The sequence below is a fragment of the Trichosurus vulpecula genome, chromosome 1, assembly GCF_011100635.1.
Source record: "Trichosurus vulpecula isolate mTriVul1 chromosome 1, mTriVul1.pri, whole genome shotgun sequence".
Taxonomy (NCBI): domain Eukaryota; kingdom Metazoa; phylum Chordata; class Mammalia; order Diprotodontia; family Phalangeridae; genus Trichosurus; species Trichosurus vulpecula.
In genome coordinates, this window is record NC_050573.1 from 77,306,525 (window position 1) to 77,325,606 (window position 19,082).

At 43.5% G+C, this 19,082-nt stretch overlaps 2 protein-coding genes across 2 annotated transcripts; both read left to right on the forward strand.

Moving 5' to 3' along the window:
* The first annotated feature begins 494 nt into the window (after window positions 1–494).
* On the forward strand, window positions 495–3,096 carry LOC118843299 (beta-1,3-galactosyltransferase 2-like). The gene is made up of 2 exons (XM_036750873.1): window positions 495–708; window positions 1,842–3,096. Exon 2 carries the CDS (start codon window positions 1,855–1,857, stop codon window positions 2,932–2,934), a length of 1,080 nt encoding a protein of 359 aa, XP_036606768.1. The 5' UTR covers window positions 495–708; window positions 1,842–1,854; the 3' UTR covers window positions 2,935–3,096.
* A 13,804-nt stretch (window positions 3,097–16,900) lies between these two features.
* On the forward strand, window positions 16,901–19,013 carry LOC118844214 (beta-1,3-galactosyltransferase 2-like). Its single transcript, XM_036752057.1, has 2 exons — window positions 16,901–16,996; window positions 17,797–19,013. Exons 1-2 carry the CDS (start codon window positions 16,988–16,990, stop codon window positions 18,877–18,879), a joined length of 1,092 nt encoding a protein of 363 aa, XP_036607952.1. The 5' UTR covers window positions 16,901–16,987; the 3' UTR covers window positions 18,880–19,013.
* The last annotated feature ends 69 nt before the right edge of the window (window positions 19,014–19,082 follow it).

A 19,082-nucleotide genomic window follows, 5' to 3' on the forward strand; every position in this document is an offset into this window, starting at 1 on the left:
AAGACTCATGATGGAAAAAGCAATCCACATCCAGAGAAAGAATTATAGAGTATGAATGCAGAGTGAGGCAAAAATTTGCTCTTTTTTTGGTTTTGCTTCTTCTTTCTCATGGTTCATTCCATTGGTTATAATTCTTCTTTACAACCTGACTATTGTGTAAATAAGCTTAATGTGAAGGTATATGTAGAACCTATATCAGATTATATGCCATCTTGAGGGGGAGGGGGGAGAAGAAGGAGGGGGGGAAAATCTGGAACCCAAAAACTTGTGGAACTGAGTGTTGAAAACTAAAAATAAAAAATAAATTAAAAAACACTCTAATGGATATACAAGCAATATATCCATATTAAACGAAAAAAAAGAAAATAAATATTTGTCCCATACTTGAAAAAAATATCCACACTCTGAGTGAGACAGTTTGGATCTTGGGAGTGAGAAGAGGTGACATGTTTACTATGATGCAATAAAGCTAAAATAGTCAAATGGGGGATGGTGGTACAGGGAGAGGGGTTCAGGGCAGAAGCCAAGGTCCTAAAGGGGTTTGTTTGGCCTGGGTGTTTCTGCTATGAACTGCCTAGGATGAGGATTGTAAGACAGTGACTTCCATGAGCTTCCCAGGGCTCACTGTTCCATGAGTTCTGAACTATTTGGGGAGCTGAAGAAAGGAGATCTTGGGAAGAGAAACTAAAGGAGAAGAGAGAATTCCAGGTTAGATGGGGAGGGAGCCCCCTTTGTGGAGGGATGGGCCCTGGCCTAAGAGGCGATAGGCCTAGATTCTAGCTCCTCATCTTGCCAACTATTCACTATATAACCTTCAACAAATCACTTAACCCCACAGAAGCCTCAGTTTCCCTATCAGTGTAGACCCCTTTAGGATCATAGACTTAGAGTGGGAAGGGGACTGAGAGAAAATTTAGCCTAACACACTCATTAAAAATTATTTTAAATTCGATTTTATTTTATTTTCAGGTATGCATTCTCTCTCTTCTCACTCCCCTCTCTTCATTCTCCCTCCCCTGCTTTGAGAAAGCAAGAAAAACAAAACTTGTTACAAACACGTATGGTCAAGCAAAACAAATTCCCATATTGGTCTTGTCTAAAAAAAAGATACACCTCCATCTGTCCTCCAAGTCCATCTGCCTCTCTGGAGCTAAACATTCATTTTACAGATGAAACTAACCCAGAGAGGTCCAGTGATTTGCCCAAGGTTACCTAAAGGGGTAAATAATAGCAGTAGGGTTTGAATCCAGCTCTAATCCACTGTGATCTACAAAGATGAGACTCTGAATGGGACCCACAGCTTGATGACCATCCAGTCTTTCTCCCACCCTAAGATGTGCCCTGACCCTGGCCCCATATTAGGGAGGGCAAGATGGCAGCCTTTTTAGCCTTGGGAGGAGGAGGTGCTACTATTCACTAAGAGTACTGTGTGGTTCTGAAGGTCCTACCATTCCTTTTGTCTTTGTAATAATCTAGTGCAGGACAGAATAAAGATCCTCTCTAACTTTCTATAGATAGAGTTTGGTGGGAGGGTGAGCTCCTATTCCTAATGAGGAGTAGGAAGAAAGGATGAGAGGCTGAGAGAAGAGGGAAAGGGTCCAACAGGGTTTTATAGCTGGTTAACTGAACAAACTCCAAGACCCCTGTCCAGGCCCCTCACACAGGAGGTTACTCAGCCTCCTTCCTTATTCCCCTGTTGTCTCCTCTCCTGCTCCCAGATCCACACCTTGGGAGCTCTGGCCCAACCGTCCACATTTCTGGCCTGGGAAAAGGGAGCTAGGGTTGTGAATGGTGTAGCCTCAGCACCTATAATGTTGTGGTCTCTTGTTCCTCCTACCCAGGACACACAGCACCATGAGGTGGTCGTGGGGTCATCTGGCGCTGGGGGTTCTGCTGGGTATAGCCTGTGGAGTGATGCTGGCACTGCTCCTGGAGGCTAAGCGGGGGGCCCTAAAACCTCTAGGACCCCAACTCCACCTTAAGTCCAAGAGCTCCCTGTATCCCCTGATACCCCTGATCCCCTTGGCCCCAGATGTCCTGGACAACCCCAAGGAGAGACTCTCAAAACAACTTTTGAGCCCAGACATGGCAGTGGTGAAATATCCCTATTCTTACCCCTTCCTGATCAACCACCTAGACAAGTGTCAGGGTGATACTGCCCCTTTCCTGCTGATGCTGGTGATGACTCAGCCTCAGGACAGTGAGGCCCGGGAGGCTATCCGGACCACGTGGGGTGACGAAGCCATTGTGCCCAGTGTGACTATCCGTCGTCTCTTTGTGCTTGGTCTGTTCCCATCCCACTTACACAGACGCCTTCAGTACCTGTTAGAAGAGGAGGATGCTGAAAATCAAGACCTGCTCCAGGTGGGCTTCCTAGATACCTATAACAACCTAACTCTCAAGACCCTGATGGGGCTGGAGTGGGTGGCCCGCCACTGCCAAACTGCCCAGTATGTGCTCAAGGTGGATGGCGACGTCTTCCTGAATCCTAGCTTCCTGGTACATCGGGTGCTTCAGCCTGAGGGGCCCCCACGTCCAACCTTCATCACTGGCTACATCTACAAGAACAGGATGCCCATGAGGAAGCCACACTACAAGTGGTACATGCCCCGAAAGGTGTTCCCTGCAACCATCTACCCACCCTACTGCGCTGGGGCTGGCTACGTGATGTCTGGCTGTCTTGTCATGAAAATCCTGGCTGTGGCCCAGAAAATCAAGGCAATCTACTTGGAGGATGTGTTTGTGGGGTTGTGCCTGAAGCATTTGAGGGTGAAACCCACTCCTAGTCCCCTAGATATCTTCCAGTTCTTTGGGAGGGAATACGAACGCTGTGATTTCAACCAGCTCGCAATTGTCCATCCCATCAAGCCCGTGGACCTACTCTGGATCTGGATGGACTTTCAAAAGGCCAACACCACCTGCCCCCCAAGTTAGGTTCTGGCAAAGGGACCCTGCTGCCCTCCATCTAGGTCCCACTTGCTCTCCCTTTTCTTCCAGCCTTTCCTACCCCAAAGGACCCCCCCTTCCAAAAGCTCCTACTCCAACTTGACAATGTTCCCCCATGGTGCTGATATCATCATTAAAGTTTTTGACAGTAATATCCTTTCTCCTATCCCTTAGAATGATCAGTGGAAGACCCCATCCTCAGAAAATATAATCAGTATTTAATATAGAAACACTGGGAGAAATATTGAAAAAATGTAAGCAAGATGTGATACAGAAAGGGCAAGGATTAGGTTCATAAGAACCAATGAAGGGGAGACAAGACCTCAGCCCAGACACTGGGCTCTGCCTCCCAGTTTCAAGGGATGTGAGAGTCCCACTGTCCACTTCCCTGCTTGGACTCCCATCTTGAGTATTGTGTTCGGTTCTGAGTGTCGCATTTGGGGAATGACATTGGCAAATAACTAATCATGCTTCAGATTTCACCAGGCAATTAGCCAAGTCAATGCTGTCCTTGGACACGAGTTGGGGTGGAGGATGTTCTCTCATTCTACAGTAAAATAAGGAATTTCATGCCCTCATCTTTGACAATTCCTCCACTAATGTGGTCTGTGTGCCCTCTTTGGAAATAAGCATTTATTATGTACCAGGCACTGTGCTAAACGCCGGGCATATAAATACAAGGGGAAAAGGGGTCTCTGACCTCAAGGGACTTACATTTGAGTAGGGGGGGAAAGTACAAGAAATAGAAAAGGAAAGCTGAAAAGGAGATGCCAGAGGGAGGGAGAAGGATCATGGTTAGGCCTGGAGAATGAGGGATGGCCAGTCTGGGCCTTTCCTCAAAGTGGAGAAAGTCTGTGGTGAAGTGAAGACTATGGATTTCAAAACCAACATTTTAAATTTTGTATCTTAGTAAACAAACATTTAAATCCACATGTCGATAAATAGTCCTTTTGGGTCACATGAAGTTGGGAAGGAGACTGGAATCTTCTTAGTAATTGGAAGCACGAGCCAAGTGAACAAATAAAATAAGAATTCTTATGGGAATCAATGCATGCCCTCTCCCCAAGTGCATTCAGTTTTATTTGTTGGTATCTGAGGAGGAAAGGCAGCTAAGCAAATGGCAAACAAAGCATATGTGTCCCCCAGAAGGTGATGCTTTAAGTCCTGGTCAGCATGTACTCTGTATAAGCCACCAAATGGTGGTCCAAGCCCTCAATGGCTAGCCCAAGACCCTTTGTACAGGCACCTTGCAAGACCCCATTCAAGGGGCAGGTAGGTGGCACAGTGAGTAAAGCACTGGCCCTGGAGTCAGGAGGACCTGAGTTCAAATCTGGCCTCAGATGCTTGACACACTTACTTGCTGTGTGACCTTGGGCAAGTCACTTAATCCCAATTGCCTCTCCTTCTTCCCTTCCCTCCCAAAAAAACCCACTTGAATAATCTTTTAGACGTTTGGTACACACAGAGATGTGGTTAGCTTGGATCCTACCACTCCTAGACATCCTAGTAGGGAGTCATAAGGCACAGGTTCTGTCTGCGGTATAAACAGGTACCCATAAGAATTCACAAGTCTTAGAATTTACTTTGCTCAAGCCCACATTCTCATTACGATTCTAATTTCCTTCTTAACTGTGTGTGATCCATTAAACACATGGATTAAATGTCACTTAAACAAAAATGAAATCAACAATGCTGGCTTCCAGGAACTAAATCTCAGCTTCCTCACCCTCCCTTCTGTGTGTGGTGGTTCCACAGAAGAAGCTACAGACCACATTGGTGGAGAGATCACCCCTCCATCGTCTTCCAGTTCAAAGATCAAAAGGAGGGGCAGGACTCTTGGTTCACCACAATCATAGCTGCCCATCTTGCTACCCAGTGGGTGATGTCATCCTCCCACACTCTTGTATGGATAACATTTGATTCTTGCCAAATCACCAGGCCAAAAAAAAAAAACCCTGGGTCCAATGCAGCAGCAGGATGGTCACAGAAGAATCTGGGATTAGGAGTATTTATCAACCGTGGTTGCTGCCAAGCCTGAGGAGTCCCACTAATTAATCTAACCAATCAACACACTCTCCCCACATTGAGATCATCCTGCAGGCTCATTGACCCTGATGCATCTGAGGCACATCTAGTGTACAGCTCCATTAAGTGGAGGGGATCTCTTCCTTTTTAAAATGTTCTATTTTAGAATGATACTAAATGACATTAAGCAATTTTCTTTACAATGAAATAAGCTTGGCAATTCAATTCCTTGCCCCTGACATTTCCTACCCTTGTCTGGTACCTTAAAAACATCTAGGATTTTATAGCTATTTGCTTGGTCCTAGGGAAGCAGGGAGCCCCTGTCCTTACTGGAGAGGAGGAAAAGTCAGATTAGGGTCTGGGAGTACAGAGGGGGAGGGCTCCCCACAGAGGACACCCCAACTCCACACTCCAAGCTGTATGGTAAGGGGACAGAGTGTGCATGCCCCCTTCTCATCACCTCTTCCTCATTCCTGCTACTCTAGCATTTAGCAAAGTGCCTGGCACATAGAAGGCACTTAATACATGTTTATTGACTGACAGACTACTGCTCCCAGATCTGCAGTTCAGCTCCTTCCCCAACAAATCCCAACAGCAGGAAAAAGTTCCCAGCTGAGAAGGTGGAAGAGTCAAGGGCCCTGGGTGGAAGCTTTGGGAGCTCTCAGCCCAAAGATAGTGAGGGGGTTGGACAACTATTTAGGAAGAGATTAAAGGGCACTTTGCTGGCACTGGGTACAACTGGTATTGGTTGACAACTCTATTGCCCATAAGCAGTTCTGTGTCACAGTACCAGGGCAGATAGGAGTGCAGGTGGTCAGTCATATGGGAGCAGGGAACCTGGTCACTGTCCAAGGACTGAGAGGAACACTAGTGCTTGTGGCCACATAGGAGCAGGGGCCCTTCCTGGGGAAAAACCAGAGCACAGACCAGGAGAACAGTGACTATATCTCTCCCAGGATTATGCCTTGGAAGCACTGAAAACTTGCAAACCCTGAGAACTAGCTCTAAAAACAGCAGCACAAAAAAAAAGCCTGAAACTTGGCACAGTGCCTACCCATCTCCAGGTAAGCACAGCCTAACTTTAACAGAAAGTTCAAAGTCAAATAGGCTGGGAAAATGAGCAAAGAACAACAAAAACTAAAATTCGATTATAAAAACTATCATGGTGGCAAGACATAAACTCAGAAGAAGACAAAAATGTGAAAACAGCTACAAGCAAAGCCTCAAAGAAAAAGGCCAACTGACCCAAGCCCAACAAGAATTCCTAGAAGAACTATACAAAGAGCTAAGACTAGCAGAGGAAAAATTGGGAAAAATAAATTAGAATGATGCAAGAAAAAGAGAATTAACAGCTTGGTAAAATTGGCACCAAAAATTATTGAAGAAAATATTACTTTAAAAAACAGAATTAGCCTGATGGTAAATGAAACACAAAAATGCAAAAAAATTCCTTAAAAACCAGAATTGGCCAAATGGAAAAAGAAGTACAAAATCTCACTAAAGAAAATAATTCCTTAAAAATTAGAATTGGGCAAGCGTGAGAGCTAATGACTCCATGAGACATCAAGAAACAATAAAACAAAGTCACGAGAATGAAAAAATAGAAGAAAATGTAAAAATTTCTCATCTGAAAAACAACTGACCTGAAAAATAGATTGAGGAGAGATTATTTAAGAATTATTGTACTATATGAAAGCCGTGATCAACAGTCTAAACATCATCTTTTAAGAAATTATCAAGGAAAACTACCCTGATATCCTAGAACCAGAAGGTAAACTAGAAATTGAAGTAATCCTCTGATCACCTCCTGAAAGAGATCACAAAATGAAAACTCCCAGGAATATTATTGCCAAATTCCAGAACTCCCAGGGCAAGAAGAAAATATTGTAAACAACTAGAAAGAAGTAATTCTGATATCATGGAGCCACAAGCAAGACCACACAAGATTTAGCAGCTTCCACATTAAAAGAGGGAAAGGCTTAGAATATGATTTTACAGAAGGCAAAAGAGCTAGGATTACAACCAAGAATAACATACCCAGCAAAACTGAGTACAATTCTTCGGGGGTTGGGGGGAATAGATATTTGAAGAATTAGAGGACTAATTTAAAAGAGATAATCAGGGAAACTACATTTTGCTAAAAGGTACCACAGACAATGACTTTTACAGCAAGTTTCTAAAGGCCTTATTTCTCAAAAAGTGTGAGAAGGGAGTAATATGCAATGAAACTGGAAATATAGATGAGGCCAGGTTAGAAAGTTTTAAAAGCTATACAGAAGAGTTTGTATTTGATCCTAGAGACAATGGGGAATTACTGGAGTTTGTCGAGTAGGGGACTGACACAATCCAATACTTGCTTAATGAAAATCCCTTTGGTAGGGATTTGAGGGAAACCAATCAGAAAACCACTGCAATTTTATTTTCACTGCAATTTAATCTCAGCAAGATTAGAATAAAATTTCCCCTTGTTGGTTCCTCCACATTTTGAAGGATGAAACTATTACTGTAACAAGTCAAGTAATTATTAGTCATTTTAGCAGTAAGAACTTAATAAATACTTAATGAATGATTGATCTTGGAGCTCTGGGAGATATCCAATAACTGAAGCTCCCCCTTACTACTATATAAGAACTTCACACCAGTCTTATGATGTTTCCTGGACTTCTCGGCTATTTCTTCTTGTTGTCTAGGTCAGCACTTCTTAAACCATGGCTCAAGACCCCATACGGGGGTCACAAAAAATCTGGCAACAGTAAAAAGTTTCTGAACACGCGATGATCAAAAGTCAATTAAAAACCAAAAGCATAACAAATCAGAGGTATTTCTGTTAGCGCTTGCCCGTGTTGCATTTTGAAACTTGCTGCAGCCTTGGTTCGGCACACAAAGCACAGGCACTTTGCACTGCTCGTGCTCTCAGGCCACACAATGCCAAGGAATGCTGCCAAAATGCTAAAAGGCGTCACAAGTGGAAAAAGTTTAAGAAGCCCTGTTCTAACTGAGGTGTTCTATAGTACGCAGTGATGACAATACTGCCTGTTTCCTAACTCCAGCCAACTTCACCAGAGTCCTCTCTTTTCTGCCTGTTCTCATTCCTCCATTTCTTGTAGCCTAGTGCACTTCCCTCATGTGTGGCCTTTCCTGAAAGGTAGCCCACATTCAAAACATTCCAGGCTTCTCTCTTGGTTGAGCTGAAAATTTATTTCCTTACCATCCAAAAAGTTCAATCACTTCTATGCCATTTCTAGTCTATTCTAATCTAACCTGTAAGCTTTCTCTACTTTTCACTTAGATGAATGGGTTTGCTTGATGGGTGTTGGTGGTGGTGGTGGGGTTGGTGTTGGTGTTGTTTGTAACCAGCATTTCAAAGGAAGAAACTAAGCTGGTGACAAAAGGATAGTAATGAGGGAGATAGGTTTTGTTCTGAATCAGATTCCTGCCCCTAGACAAGAAATATTTAGATATTGCTGGTATAGATAAATATATTTCCAGTGTTTGTTCAGTAATTTTTCAGTTGTGTCCAACTCTTTGTGATGCCATTTGGGGTTTTCTTCAAAAAGATACTAGAGTGATTTGCCATTCCCATCTCCAGCTCATTTTACAGATGAGGAAACTGAGGCAAACTTCCTGATTCCAGGTCCAGCACTCTATCCACTGCACCGCCTAGACACCCTTGTATATCCTAGTATAACATCCTTCTTAGAGATGGGGGAGGGAAGGAGCAAACACCTAGCCAAAGCTGGCCTCCCAGAAACCATATACATTCCTTGGAGAGGGTCAAGATCCATTAAAAACCAGAGTTCACAAGCCTTCACCTATATTTCTTTTCCCAGATCAACCAAAGGACTTAACAGTTAGACCGCTAGATGGTGCAGTGCACTGGACCCAGAGTCAGGAAGACCTGAGTTCAAATTTGACTTCAGATGCTTACTAGCTGGGTGACCCTGGACAAGTCGCTTAACATCTATCAGTATCAGTTTCTTCATCTGTAAAGTGGAGATAATAACAACACCTACCTCCCAGGATTGTTGTGTGGATAAAATGAGATAATATTTGTAAAGTACTTTGCAAATCTTAAAGGGTTCTGTAAATGTTAGCTGCTATTATTCATTCAAAGCAAAAGACATTTAAGTAAACATGTTCAGTCATTTTTCAGTCAAGTTCAAATCTTCATGACCCCATTTAAGGTTTTCTTGGCAAAGAAACTGTAGTGGTTTGCCATTTCCTTCTCCAGCTCATTTTACAGATGAGGAAACTGAGGCAAACTGGGTTAAGTGACTTGTCCAAGGTCACACAGCTACATAAGTATCTGAGGCCAGATTTGAACTCAGGTTTTCCTGACTCTAGGCACAGCATTCTATCCACTGTGCCACCTAGCTGCCCATTTAAGTAAACAGCCTAGCAAAAATAAATGATATGGAAAATCCTCCCATACACAGAGGAGTACACACTCCCATAGGTTACCACCCTACTGAGGAAAGAAGGAGCATAAAAAGGACGATTCATGGAAAATGGAGAAGGTATACACATAGGAAACTTCTGGTGCTATGAGACATGTGTGGAGAGGACACACACATATATGAGAAATCACACATCCAGAATAAATCATACTCTTGGGGCATGGAATCCTCCTCTGGCTTTGATGTTCCCCCTAATGAATTCAGATATCATTGGGTGATTTGGTAACATCATCAAGCTCTGGGCTGCTCATACGGCATGATATCAAGCATCTTCAACATCTTTGGGATTATTTGGGATTTCTCCAGCTTATCAATGTCATTCCAAAAATGTGGCACCAAGAACTGAACACAGAACTTGAGATGGGATCTGACCAGGGCAGGATACAGTAGAACTCTGACCTCCACTGAATCCTTTGTCTCTTAATGTAACTTAAGAGTATATTAGATTTGGGACTGCCACATCACATTGTCAACACATTGAGTTTGCAGTCTACTAATGTAACCTATGGCTCAAGCCCAGACATTTGCCTAAGACTCTTTTCATAAGTGGAAAGGATGATTATTAGCCAATCCATTCCCGCATGATGGGCAGAGTTTTCAAGAACTTAGAAAAGGAGAGATTCTTTTTTTCCAGCTTCTGACTTTGAATGAGTACAGAGGTAATTCCAGGCTCTTTTCAAAGAGAGAGCCCTGAAGGGAGAAAAATACTCTGGGAAGAAGCCTACATGTGAAGGAGCCAACACCTTGAGCAAGTCTCTATTTCCTGCTTGCTACATTAGATACTGTATCAGTAAAGGAAAATTCATGACCTCAAGGATGACCATGAACATGCCTGTATGGCTTGGAATTGCAAAGTATGAAAAACTCTCTAGGTAGAAGGCAGAGGAAGTATAACATTTATTTAGATTCCAGTGGATAAAATCCCAAGACCAATAACTCCAATTCTATATAGCAGTAATTATATTCCAAAACCAATAAGCCCACCTCAATGTAGCAACAAGAAAATTATAACATAGTATTATAGCAAGGAACCAAGTCATCCTGTGACCTTTCCTCCTGCTAGGACCTTCCCATAAACAATTACTCAGGAATCCTAACTGTCTGCTTGCCTGCATTCTCTCGCCCCTTAGTTTTCTGGTCTCTGAAGCTCCCTGGTTTTCACTTTCTGCTCAGCACTCTCTTCTGCAGCTCTGTCAATGTTGTGCCCTGCCCACCCCAGTTTACCCTCCATCTTGCCCCAGCTTGCCCACAGTTTGTGCTCCCATCTTCATGCACCCCACTGTTCGTGTTCCCATCTCCATGGAAATCAGTTTGTGTTTTTTCCCTTTAAATAACCTGACCCCACCCCTGATCAGGGCTGTTAGATTTGAGTCTTTACTCCACATCAAAATTCATATCCGGGTCTCACTTGCTTTTTTCGGCACAACATCAACACTGAATTCTGGCTTCTCTTCTGACTTCTGAATTTTTGCATATTCGGAGTTCTATACCTTCTGGGTTTTTATACTCTTTTTAGGACCCAAGGACTTCACACCTAATCATCAAAAGAGTGTGGGCCTGAGGCTTAGTGCCTAGTAAGTAAAGGGAGTAGGCCTGCCTCTGATCAAGCCTCCCTTTGTGGGCCCCACCTGAGGTCTATTGAGTGTGTGGGAAAGGTCTTTAATCACTGATTGGCATCACAAAGGTGTGGACCTGCCTCTAATGAAGCCTCCCTTAGCTGGCCCCACGTGAGGCCTATTTAACAGGTGGGGGGGGAAGATCTTTCACTTACTGATTGGCCTCACAGATACTTTGGAGATTTCTCATTGGGTAAGATATGGGACTCTCTCAAAGTGAGCTGAGATATCTCACTCTCAGTGGAAGAGCTCATTCACTCTGTGTATTTTGTAGATATAACTTCTCTGATTTCTGTTTGTTTTTGGCTTGGGGAAATGAGTTTGTTTGCTGTGTGATAATTGTGATAATCTTTGAGTTACATTTAATGGGAAGGGAACCAAGTCTTCAAACTAGCTTGGGGCACTCTTTTCTTGTTAAGAGTTAGTGGCCAGGAAAAGCAGCTTATACCCAAAATTCATTCCCCTTAGACTAGAAATATTTAGGGAGGCAGATAGATATGATTCTAGTCTGGTACCATCTCTCTGAAGAAGGCAGAGCCAGCTAGACTCATGTCCTCGATTCATGCTCCCCTCTTGGTAGGGATCAACGTGTCTGTTGGAGAGGGGTAAGATTCCAGAGATCTCTATTTAAGACCTCCATGAGCTGCATTTAGGGAAGTGCATGTAGACCCATATAATCTACATGGGCAATATGCCCCTTTAAAAGATCTCCAAATTTTTTTCATCCAAACTTCCATCTAGCTAAACCTCCACCTTCTTGGACTTGTTGGTTTTTGAAATCCCTGTGTAAAATTTTATCAGTCCCTCTTGAATTTCATCTGATTAAATTTAGTTCAATGTCAAAATCCTTTTGGACACTCCCACACGTAAACTATTCTTCCCAGTATATACAACCCAAGGGAACTTTGCCTCATAGTCTCTGCCTTGGAATCTCTCAAGAGACTAGGCAATTCAATGTGGGATGAAGGCAGAACAGATCCTGGGACCTTAAAGGGGTTGTCCCAAGGCTATGCTAACAGATGAAGTGATGCCTTGAGACTACACTGAGTGGACCAGCTCAGAGGGGAGAAAATGCCAGATTACAATCAGTTATCACCCAGAATCTTGAGCTGCTATGATTCTTACCTTAGACGGGGAGGGGGTGGGGGGGCGGGGTGAGGTTGAGGAGAGTAGAAGGAGGAGGAGTGGTAAAAGTCTTGGTGGGAATACTAAGAGTCCTTCCCTCTCCCCTGCTTCCCAACCTTGGGAATTCCCTAGCACCAAAGAGTATGAAGGAGGAAAGGGAAGGAAAGAAAGATCACAAGGTCTGTCTTGCAGGGGTATTAAAAATGTGTTTTACTTTCATTTTAATTTTGAGCATTAAAACCACACTATTAAAACTGCTACGATCCATATAGTATGGTCTTGAATCCACTGAATACAGAGAGAATTTGAGAGGAATTTATCCCAAGGGACTAAAAAAACCAAGCCAAAATAATTGTAATAAATACTATATTTTAATATTTTGTTAATCAGCAGACTAAGGAAACGATAACCCAAAGGGTAAATGCTGCTTTCTTTCTGAAAATTGAAGGGCAAAAAAACAAACAAAACAAAAATGGGTGGCCTCCATCAGAGGTAAAAGCTTAAGCTGAGTGCCACCTATTGGTGACTCAGATATTTTGCACTCTGAATTACTACTCCAGATCCCCCGAGGGGATTTAACTTATGCCAGCTTTCTTCCTTCCTGCATATTTAAAGAAGGCCATGTAAATCAAATGCCAACAGTACATGCCAGACAAGCGTGTCACTGTAGCCTTTCTTCAAATCATTCATCCAATCAGTCAACCAAAAAGCATTATTATATTTACTATGTGTCAGGCACTGGGCACTAGGCACAAGAATACAAATACAAGAATACAAAAATGAGATAGCCCTTGATCTTCAAGTAGCTAACATTCTAGGGGTAAAGAGAAAGTGAATAAAAGTATCTTGATCAGATATTCTACAGAGCCATAATTATTAAGAACAATTTGGTACTGTGGAAGAAATAGAGGTTGATCAGTGGGACAGATTAAGCACACGATGTACAAAAGCAAATGAACACAATATTTGGTATTTGGCAGTATTTGGCAAACCCAAAGATTCCGACTATTGGGGCAAGAACTCACTGTTTAACAAAAATTGTTGGGAAAACTTGAAAGTCTGGCAGAAACTAAGTATAAACCAACATCTCTATATATCAAGACAAACTCCAAACGAGACAATAAAAGGTGACATCATAGATTGAGAAGCATGGAAGAAAATTACTTGTTAGATCTATGGACAGAGGAAAATTTCAAGCTCAAATAAGAGATAGATTCATGAAAGGTAAAATGGAAATTTTTCATTAAATAAAATTTTTAAATTTCTGCTCAAATAAAGCCAATGCAGCTAAAAGTAGCAGGAAATTGATAAAAAGATCTTTGCAAAAAATTTTCTCTGTTAAAGGTCTCATTTCTAAGATATATAGGGAGCTGATTCAAATGTATAAGACTAAAAGCCATTCCTCTATTGATAAATGGTTTAAAGGATATGAATAGGCAGTTTTTGGAAGAAGAAAATCCAAGGTTATCAAAATACCATTGATCAAAAAAAATATTAACCAGCACAGAGCCAAGTATAGACTCCCTGGCATATTCCACTAGGACTTCCCTCCACGATGACATTGATGTACCCTGTTACTCAACTAATCCCAAATTTTGGTTATCCTTTGTCTCCTGCTACCCTCTGAGCCTTTATCGCTAGTCCCTACCCGCAATCCCAGCTGAATTTCCAGCAGAAATTCATGGAACTGGGCTCTGAGAGGCCAGCCTTCCAGGCCCCTACAGAACTTCCTGGACATTTCCAGCCATGCATGTTTACCCTCTTCCCCCACCAACACCATTACAATGTAAGCTCCTTTAGGGTAGGAACTGCCTAGTTCAAGGTTACATTTCTATCCCTAGCACTTAGTATAGGGCCCGGCCCATAGCAAATATTTAATAAATACTTTATCTATCTATCCAGATACCAATGACCTTGAAAGGACAATACTTATTCACGTATACACATAGGGTGGTACAACTTTTCCTTTTTTTTTTTTTTGGAAAGGGGAAGGCAGGGTATTGGGGTTAAGTGACACAGCTAATTAGTGTGTCAAGTGTCTGAGGCTGGATTTGAACTCAGGTCCTCCTGACTCTAAGGCTGGTGCTCTACTCACTGCGCCACCTCGCTGCCCCTAACTTTACCTTTTTGAATATATTGTGAAATCAATATCCTATTCACAAGATACCAGGATCCATGATTTAGAGGTAGAAGGAGACCTAGAGGCCATTGAATTCATTTGAGGCCATTTGATAGATGAGGAAACTGAGGCTGAGAAAGGTCAAGTGACTTGGCCAAAGTCACACAGCTAGGAAGCACCTGAGGAAGGATTTGAACTCAAGTTTTCCCGAGTCCAGCAATCTATCCATTTTACCAATCTAGCTGTTCCTCAGGGGTAGTTTTGATTTGGGGGAAGGGCCAAAGTCATAAAACCATAAGATCATAGGATTCACAGGTAAAAGGGATTTTATAGATTAGCTTTTGGTCATTTGGAGCCAACAGAATCAAGGTTAATCTTCCTATGCAGTTCATGAACTGGACTGGGAGGCACTTTCCCAAGAGCGCAGTAGATAGAGCGCCAGGCCTGAAGTTAGGAAGACTCATCTTCTTGGCTTCAAATCTGGCCTCAGACACCTACTAGCTGTGTGACCCTGGGCAAGTCACTTCACCCTGTTTGCCTCCGTTTCCTCATCTGCAAAATGTACTGGAGAAGGAAATGGTACACAGCTCCAGTATCTTTGCCAAGAAAACCCCAAATGGGGTCACAGAGAATTGGACATGACTGAACTCAACTGTTGTTGAGTATCTGTACACTGAATCAGTGTAGGAGGCCTCATAGATATAAATGGGTCGCCTCTAAGACTATCCTGATGAATGATGATCTTGGCACCTATCATCTAACAATGAAACCTCTGGTGGGACCTGTAAATGTGTTCTCTTACCCTAGAGTGACACCTTGAGTCCAGTCAACAAAATCGCTACCTTCTTACTGGACAAGAACATGAGATCTGTATTAGACTCTGGCAGACTTCCCTTAGCCTTCCTCTGGGCTTAAGGAAAGAGGCAATGGTTTGGGCACAGTCCCTGTGGCAAATGAGAGGGATTTGTAGAGTGGATGGTTGCCCAGCAGTGAGGGCCCCCAGTTGAGGTTATGTACCACGAAATGGGGTGAAATCAGTTTGAATCCATATCTTTCTTCAGTGAAAGAAAAATCCGCTGCTGAGAGTTCTATTTGGGAGTGGGTGTTACAAATATCAGGAGTGATCTAAGAGAATCCCAAAGGACTAATGATGAAGCATACTATCTGCCTTCAGAGAAAGAACTGATATGTTTGAAATATAGACTGATACATGCTATTTTTCAGTTTCTTTCATTCTTTTTCTTTTATTCGAGTCTTCTTGTACAAAATGACTAATACAGAAACGTTTTACATGACCACACATGTATAACCTATCTCTGGTTGCTTACCATCTCAGGGAGGGAGAGGGAAGGATACAATTTAGAACTCAAAACTTCTTTTAAAAAATGTTTTAAAAAATTTGTTTTTACCTGTAATTTGGGGAAAATAGTATATATTAAAAAGAAAAAATTAAATGTAGCAACCTAAAAAAGGGAGGGGGAAGTCAGCACAGCAATGAATCCATCAACAAGCATTTAAGTGCCTACTATGGGACAGGTACCATGTTAAGATCTTAGGATCCAAAGACCAAAATGAAAGTTTCTTCCTTTAAGGAGCTTCCATTTTAGCTAAGGGCGACAACATGTGCCTACTCTCTATACGTATATACAAATGAGATATAAGGTAAGTACAGCAAAGGCAGTAGCATGTAGAGGGATCAGGAAAGGCTTCATGTGGAAGGCAACTATGGAGGAATCTATTGACAAAGGATCCTACGATGGGAAAGAGGGATGGATTCAGAGTCAAAAGAAATAGGTTCAAATGCTGGCTCTGCCACTCACTGCTTGTGTGTGACCTTGGGCAAGACAATTCACCACTCAGTCTGTTTCCTCATCTGTAAAATGGAAAATTGAGCTCTTTGACTTCTTATTCTAAACCTATAATTCTGAGGCATTCAACAGGAGACCATAGGGTCAGGCTTCATATTAAAGGCACATGAGGCCAAGGTAGGACAGATTTTCTGGAAGAAGAGCAAGGTTATTAGTGTGAGACAGGGAGAGGGGAAGGTGAGGAAACTGGGAATATAACTTCACGATTTTGAATCCTGGAAGTGATGCTGCTCCAAAATATACTGAAGTCAAAGGTCAATAGGAAGTGATGTTGTTCGAAAATATAGTGAAGTCTAGGGTCAATAAGTGGCTGAAGCCAGGTGGAGAGTGTTGGGGCTAAGGAGGTAAAGATGGGGTCAAGATGCTGAGTAATAATAACCCTCATTCCCACCTTTCCTTTCCCTTTTCCATCTCCCCTCAGAGCTGACAAGCAGAAATGGCTTCAGCCCCGCTCCCACCATGATCCTCGGGGTGGTTCACACTGAAATCAGAGAGATGAGGCTGGATGCAAGATGTTAGCTCACACTCTGTAAAACTCCAGTGAAAACTCGACTGCTAAGAAAACCCACAAACATCACAGATTTGGCTGACTGCTGTTAATGCCTTGTGGTGTTCACCTGCACATAGGCATCCCCTTTGCAGACATCCCTTTCCAAGTGACCTGACTCACAACCCCACAGAACACAGCCCCATGTGGGGGTGGGGAGTGGCAGGTTAACTGTGATGCAATAAAACTGAATATTCAAGTGAATGGAGGCCAATGCAGAAGGTAAGCCAAGGTTCCCCTTCCTCCAGGGAGTAAGTGGGGATTCCTGCTAGGACCTGGCTGGGATGAATATGGTAAGAGGTGGGAAGCTGTTGTAATCTTGGCTTGATCCCTAAGATCTCTTAATTGAGAACAGAAGATTCTCTGGGAAAATGACATGGGAAGGGGGAGGAAAGGGAAAAGAAACATAGAGAAGCATGTGATAATTAAGTTCCAGGTTAAGTATTAGACAGGCACCCTACCCTGGGAGGCAGGACACCCGGGTTCTGGTCCTGGCTCTGACCCCAACTCATCCTGCAACCTTGAGCAATCCGTTTAATCTCTCTGGCACTTGTTTTCCTCTGTAAAACAAAAGGTTTGGAATGTATAACATCTAGAATGTCTTCCAACTCTGTCTATGATTTTTTGATCCTATGATATTATGAGGGGGTTGGATTGAATTCTTTCTAAGGTTTTTTCCAGCCTATAAGATCCTAAAAGTTAGTACTTCAGGTCCTTATGACCACACATACCCTCAATACCCCTGCTCAGGTTCCCATCCAGAACAGCTCTACCTTAAATTATCCACCCAGCACCTACAGGTAACATCCCCAAACTTTGTGGAGAATTACTACTTGTCTCCACCACCACCTCCACCCACTGAGGTTTGTACAAATTAGGGTGAAGGAATAAAGTACCCTGGCATTTCCACTTAGTTCTAAGTATCACTCTTCTTCAGGGCTCTTTCTTGATCTTCCTCTCCGGTTCAACAGCCCAGCTCTTCTCCACTCCCAGCCACCAGAGAGTAGTGGCATCTTTCAAAGGGAGCACAAAGGCCAGGCTAGAGGACAATGTCTACCTACCCTGACCTGGTCTCTCCCTCCTTTTTGCCCAGAACTTTGGCATCATGAGGCTGATCAGGGGAAATCCAGTACTGGAGGTCCTTCTGGGAGCAACCTGTGGTGGACTGCTGGTGCTACTGGTGCGTTGGTCACAAGGTGCCTGGATGCCTTCAGGAGAACCAACATATAGCTCCAGGATTGAAGACACACTGACTCCCACCTTAGAGAAGTTCACATGGCAAGCCCAGTTTCCACTCCCCCTGGACAGGGAATCCAGCCAGGTCTTCCCCTTCCTGCTCAACCATCCAGACAAGTGCAAAGTTTCTGGAGGAGTGCCCTTCTTGGTGATGTTGGTGATGACTCAGCCCCAGGACCAGGTTCTGAGAGATGCCATCCGATATACATGGGGGAATGAAACCACAGTACCTGGTGTGATCATCCGACGCCTCTTCCTAATGGGCCTGTCTTCTGACTTCTCCTCCCACCATCTACTAGAAGAAGATGAAAAGCACAAGGATCTCCTCCAGGTGGGTTTCCTGGATACCTACCACAACCAGACCCTCAAAACCCTCATGGGACTAGAGTGGGTGGCCCAGTACTGTCCCATGACCCATTATGTGCTTAAGGTGAATGGGAATGTCTTCCTGAACCCCCATTTGCTGGTGCAGCAGATACTGAAGCCTGAGCAACAACCCTGGCCAGACTTCATCACTGGCTGTATCTACAGAAACAGAATTCCCATTCGAAGGCAGTCCCATCCTCAGTACATGCCCCTAGACATGTTCTCCCATGCCAGGTACCCACCATACTGCTGCAGCCCTGGCTATGTGCTGTCCAGACCCCTGGCCCTTAAGGTTCTCTCCATTGCCCGAAGAATGCCAGCTGTTCACCTAGAAGACGTCTTCGTGGGACTGTGCCTGCACCAGCTAGGGGTAGAACCCACTCCCAGTCCCCCCAACACCTTTCTGATGTTCGGCCGATTATACAATCGCTGTGACTTCCGTGGTTTTGCCCTTGTCCATCCCTTCAAACATCAGAAGCTTCTTCAGGTCTGGCCTGACTTTCAGAAAGGCAACATCACCTGCCCACTGAAGGGAAGAGTAGGCATGGAAACTTCTCAGTTGGACTCTAATTAATTTCCTTTTCTTCCAGCAGGCATTTTAAATATATATACATATATGTATGTGTATATAATGGAGGACTCACCCACCCCCCACCTTGTTGTCCATAGACTTGGATGGCTCGATTAAAGGTGGTGACAAATGCCTTCATCCAGAGGAGAGGACAGAGTAAAGGAGAAGGTAGGGGAAGGGAGGAGAGGGAAGAAGGAAGGGGCAAC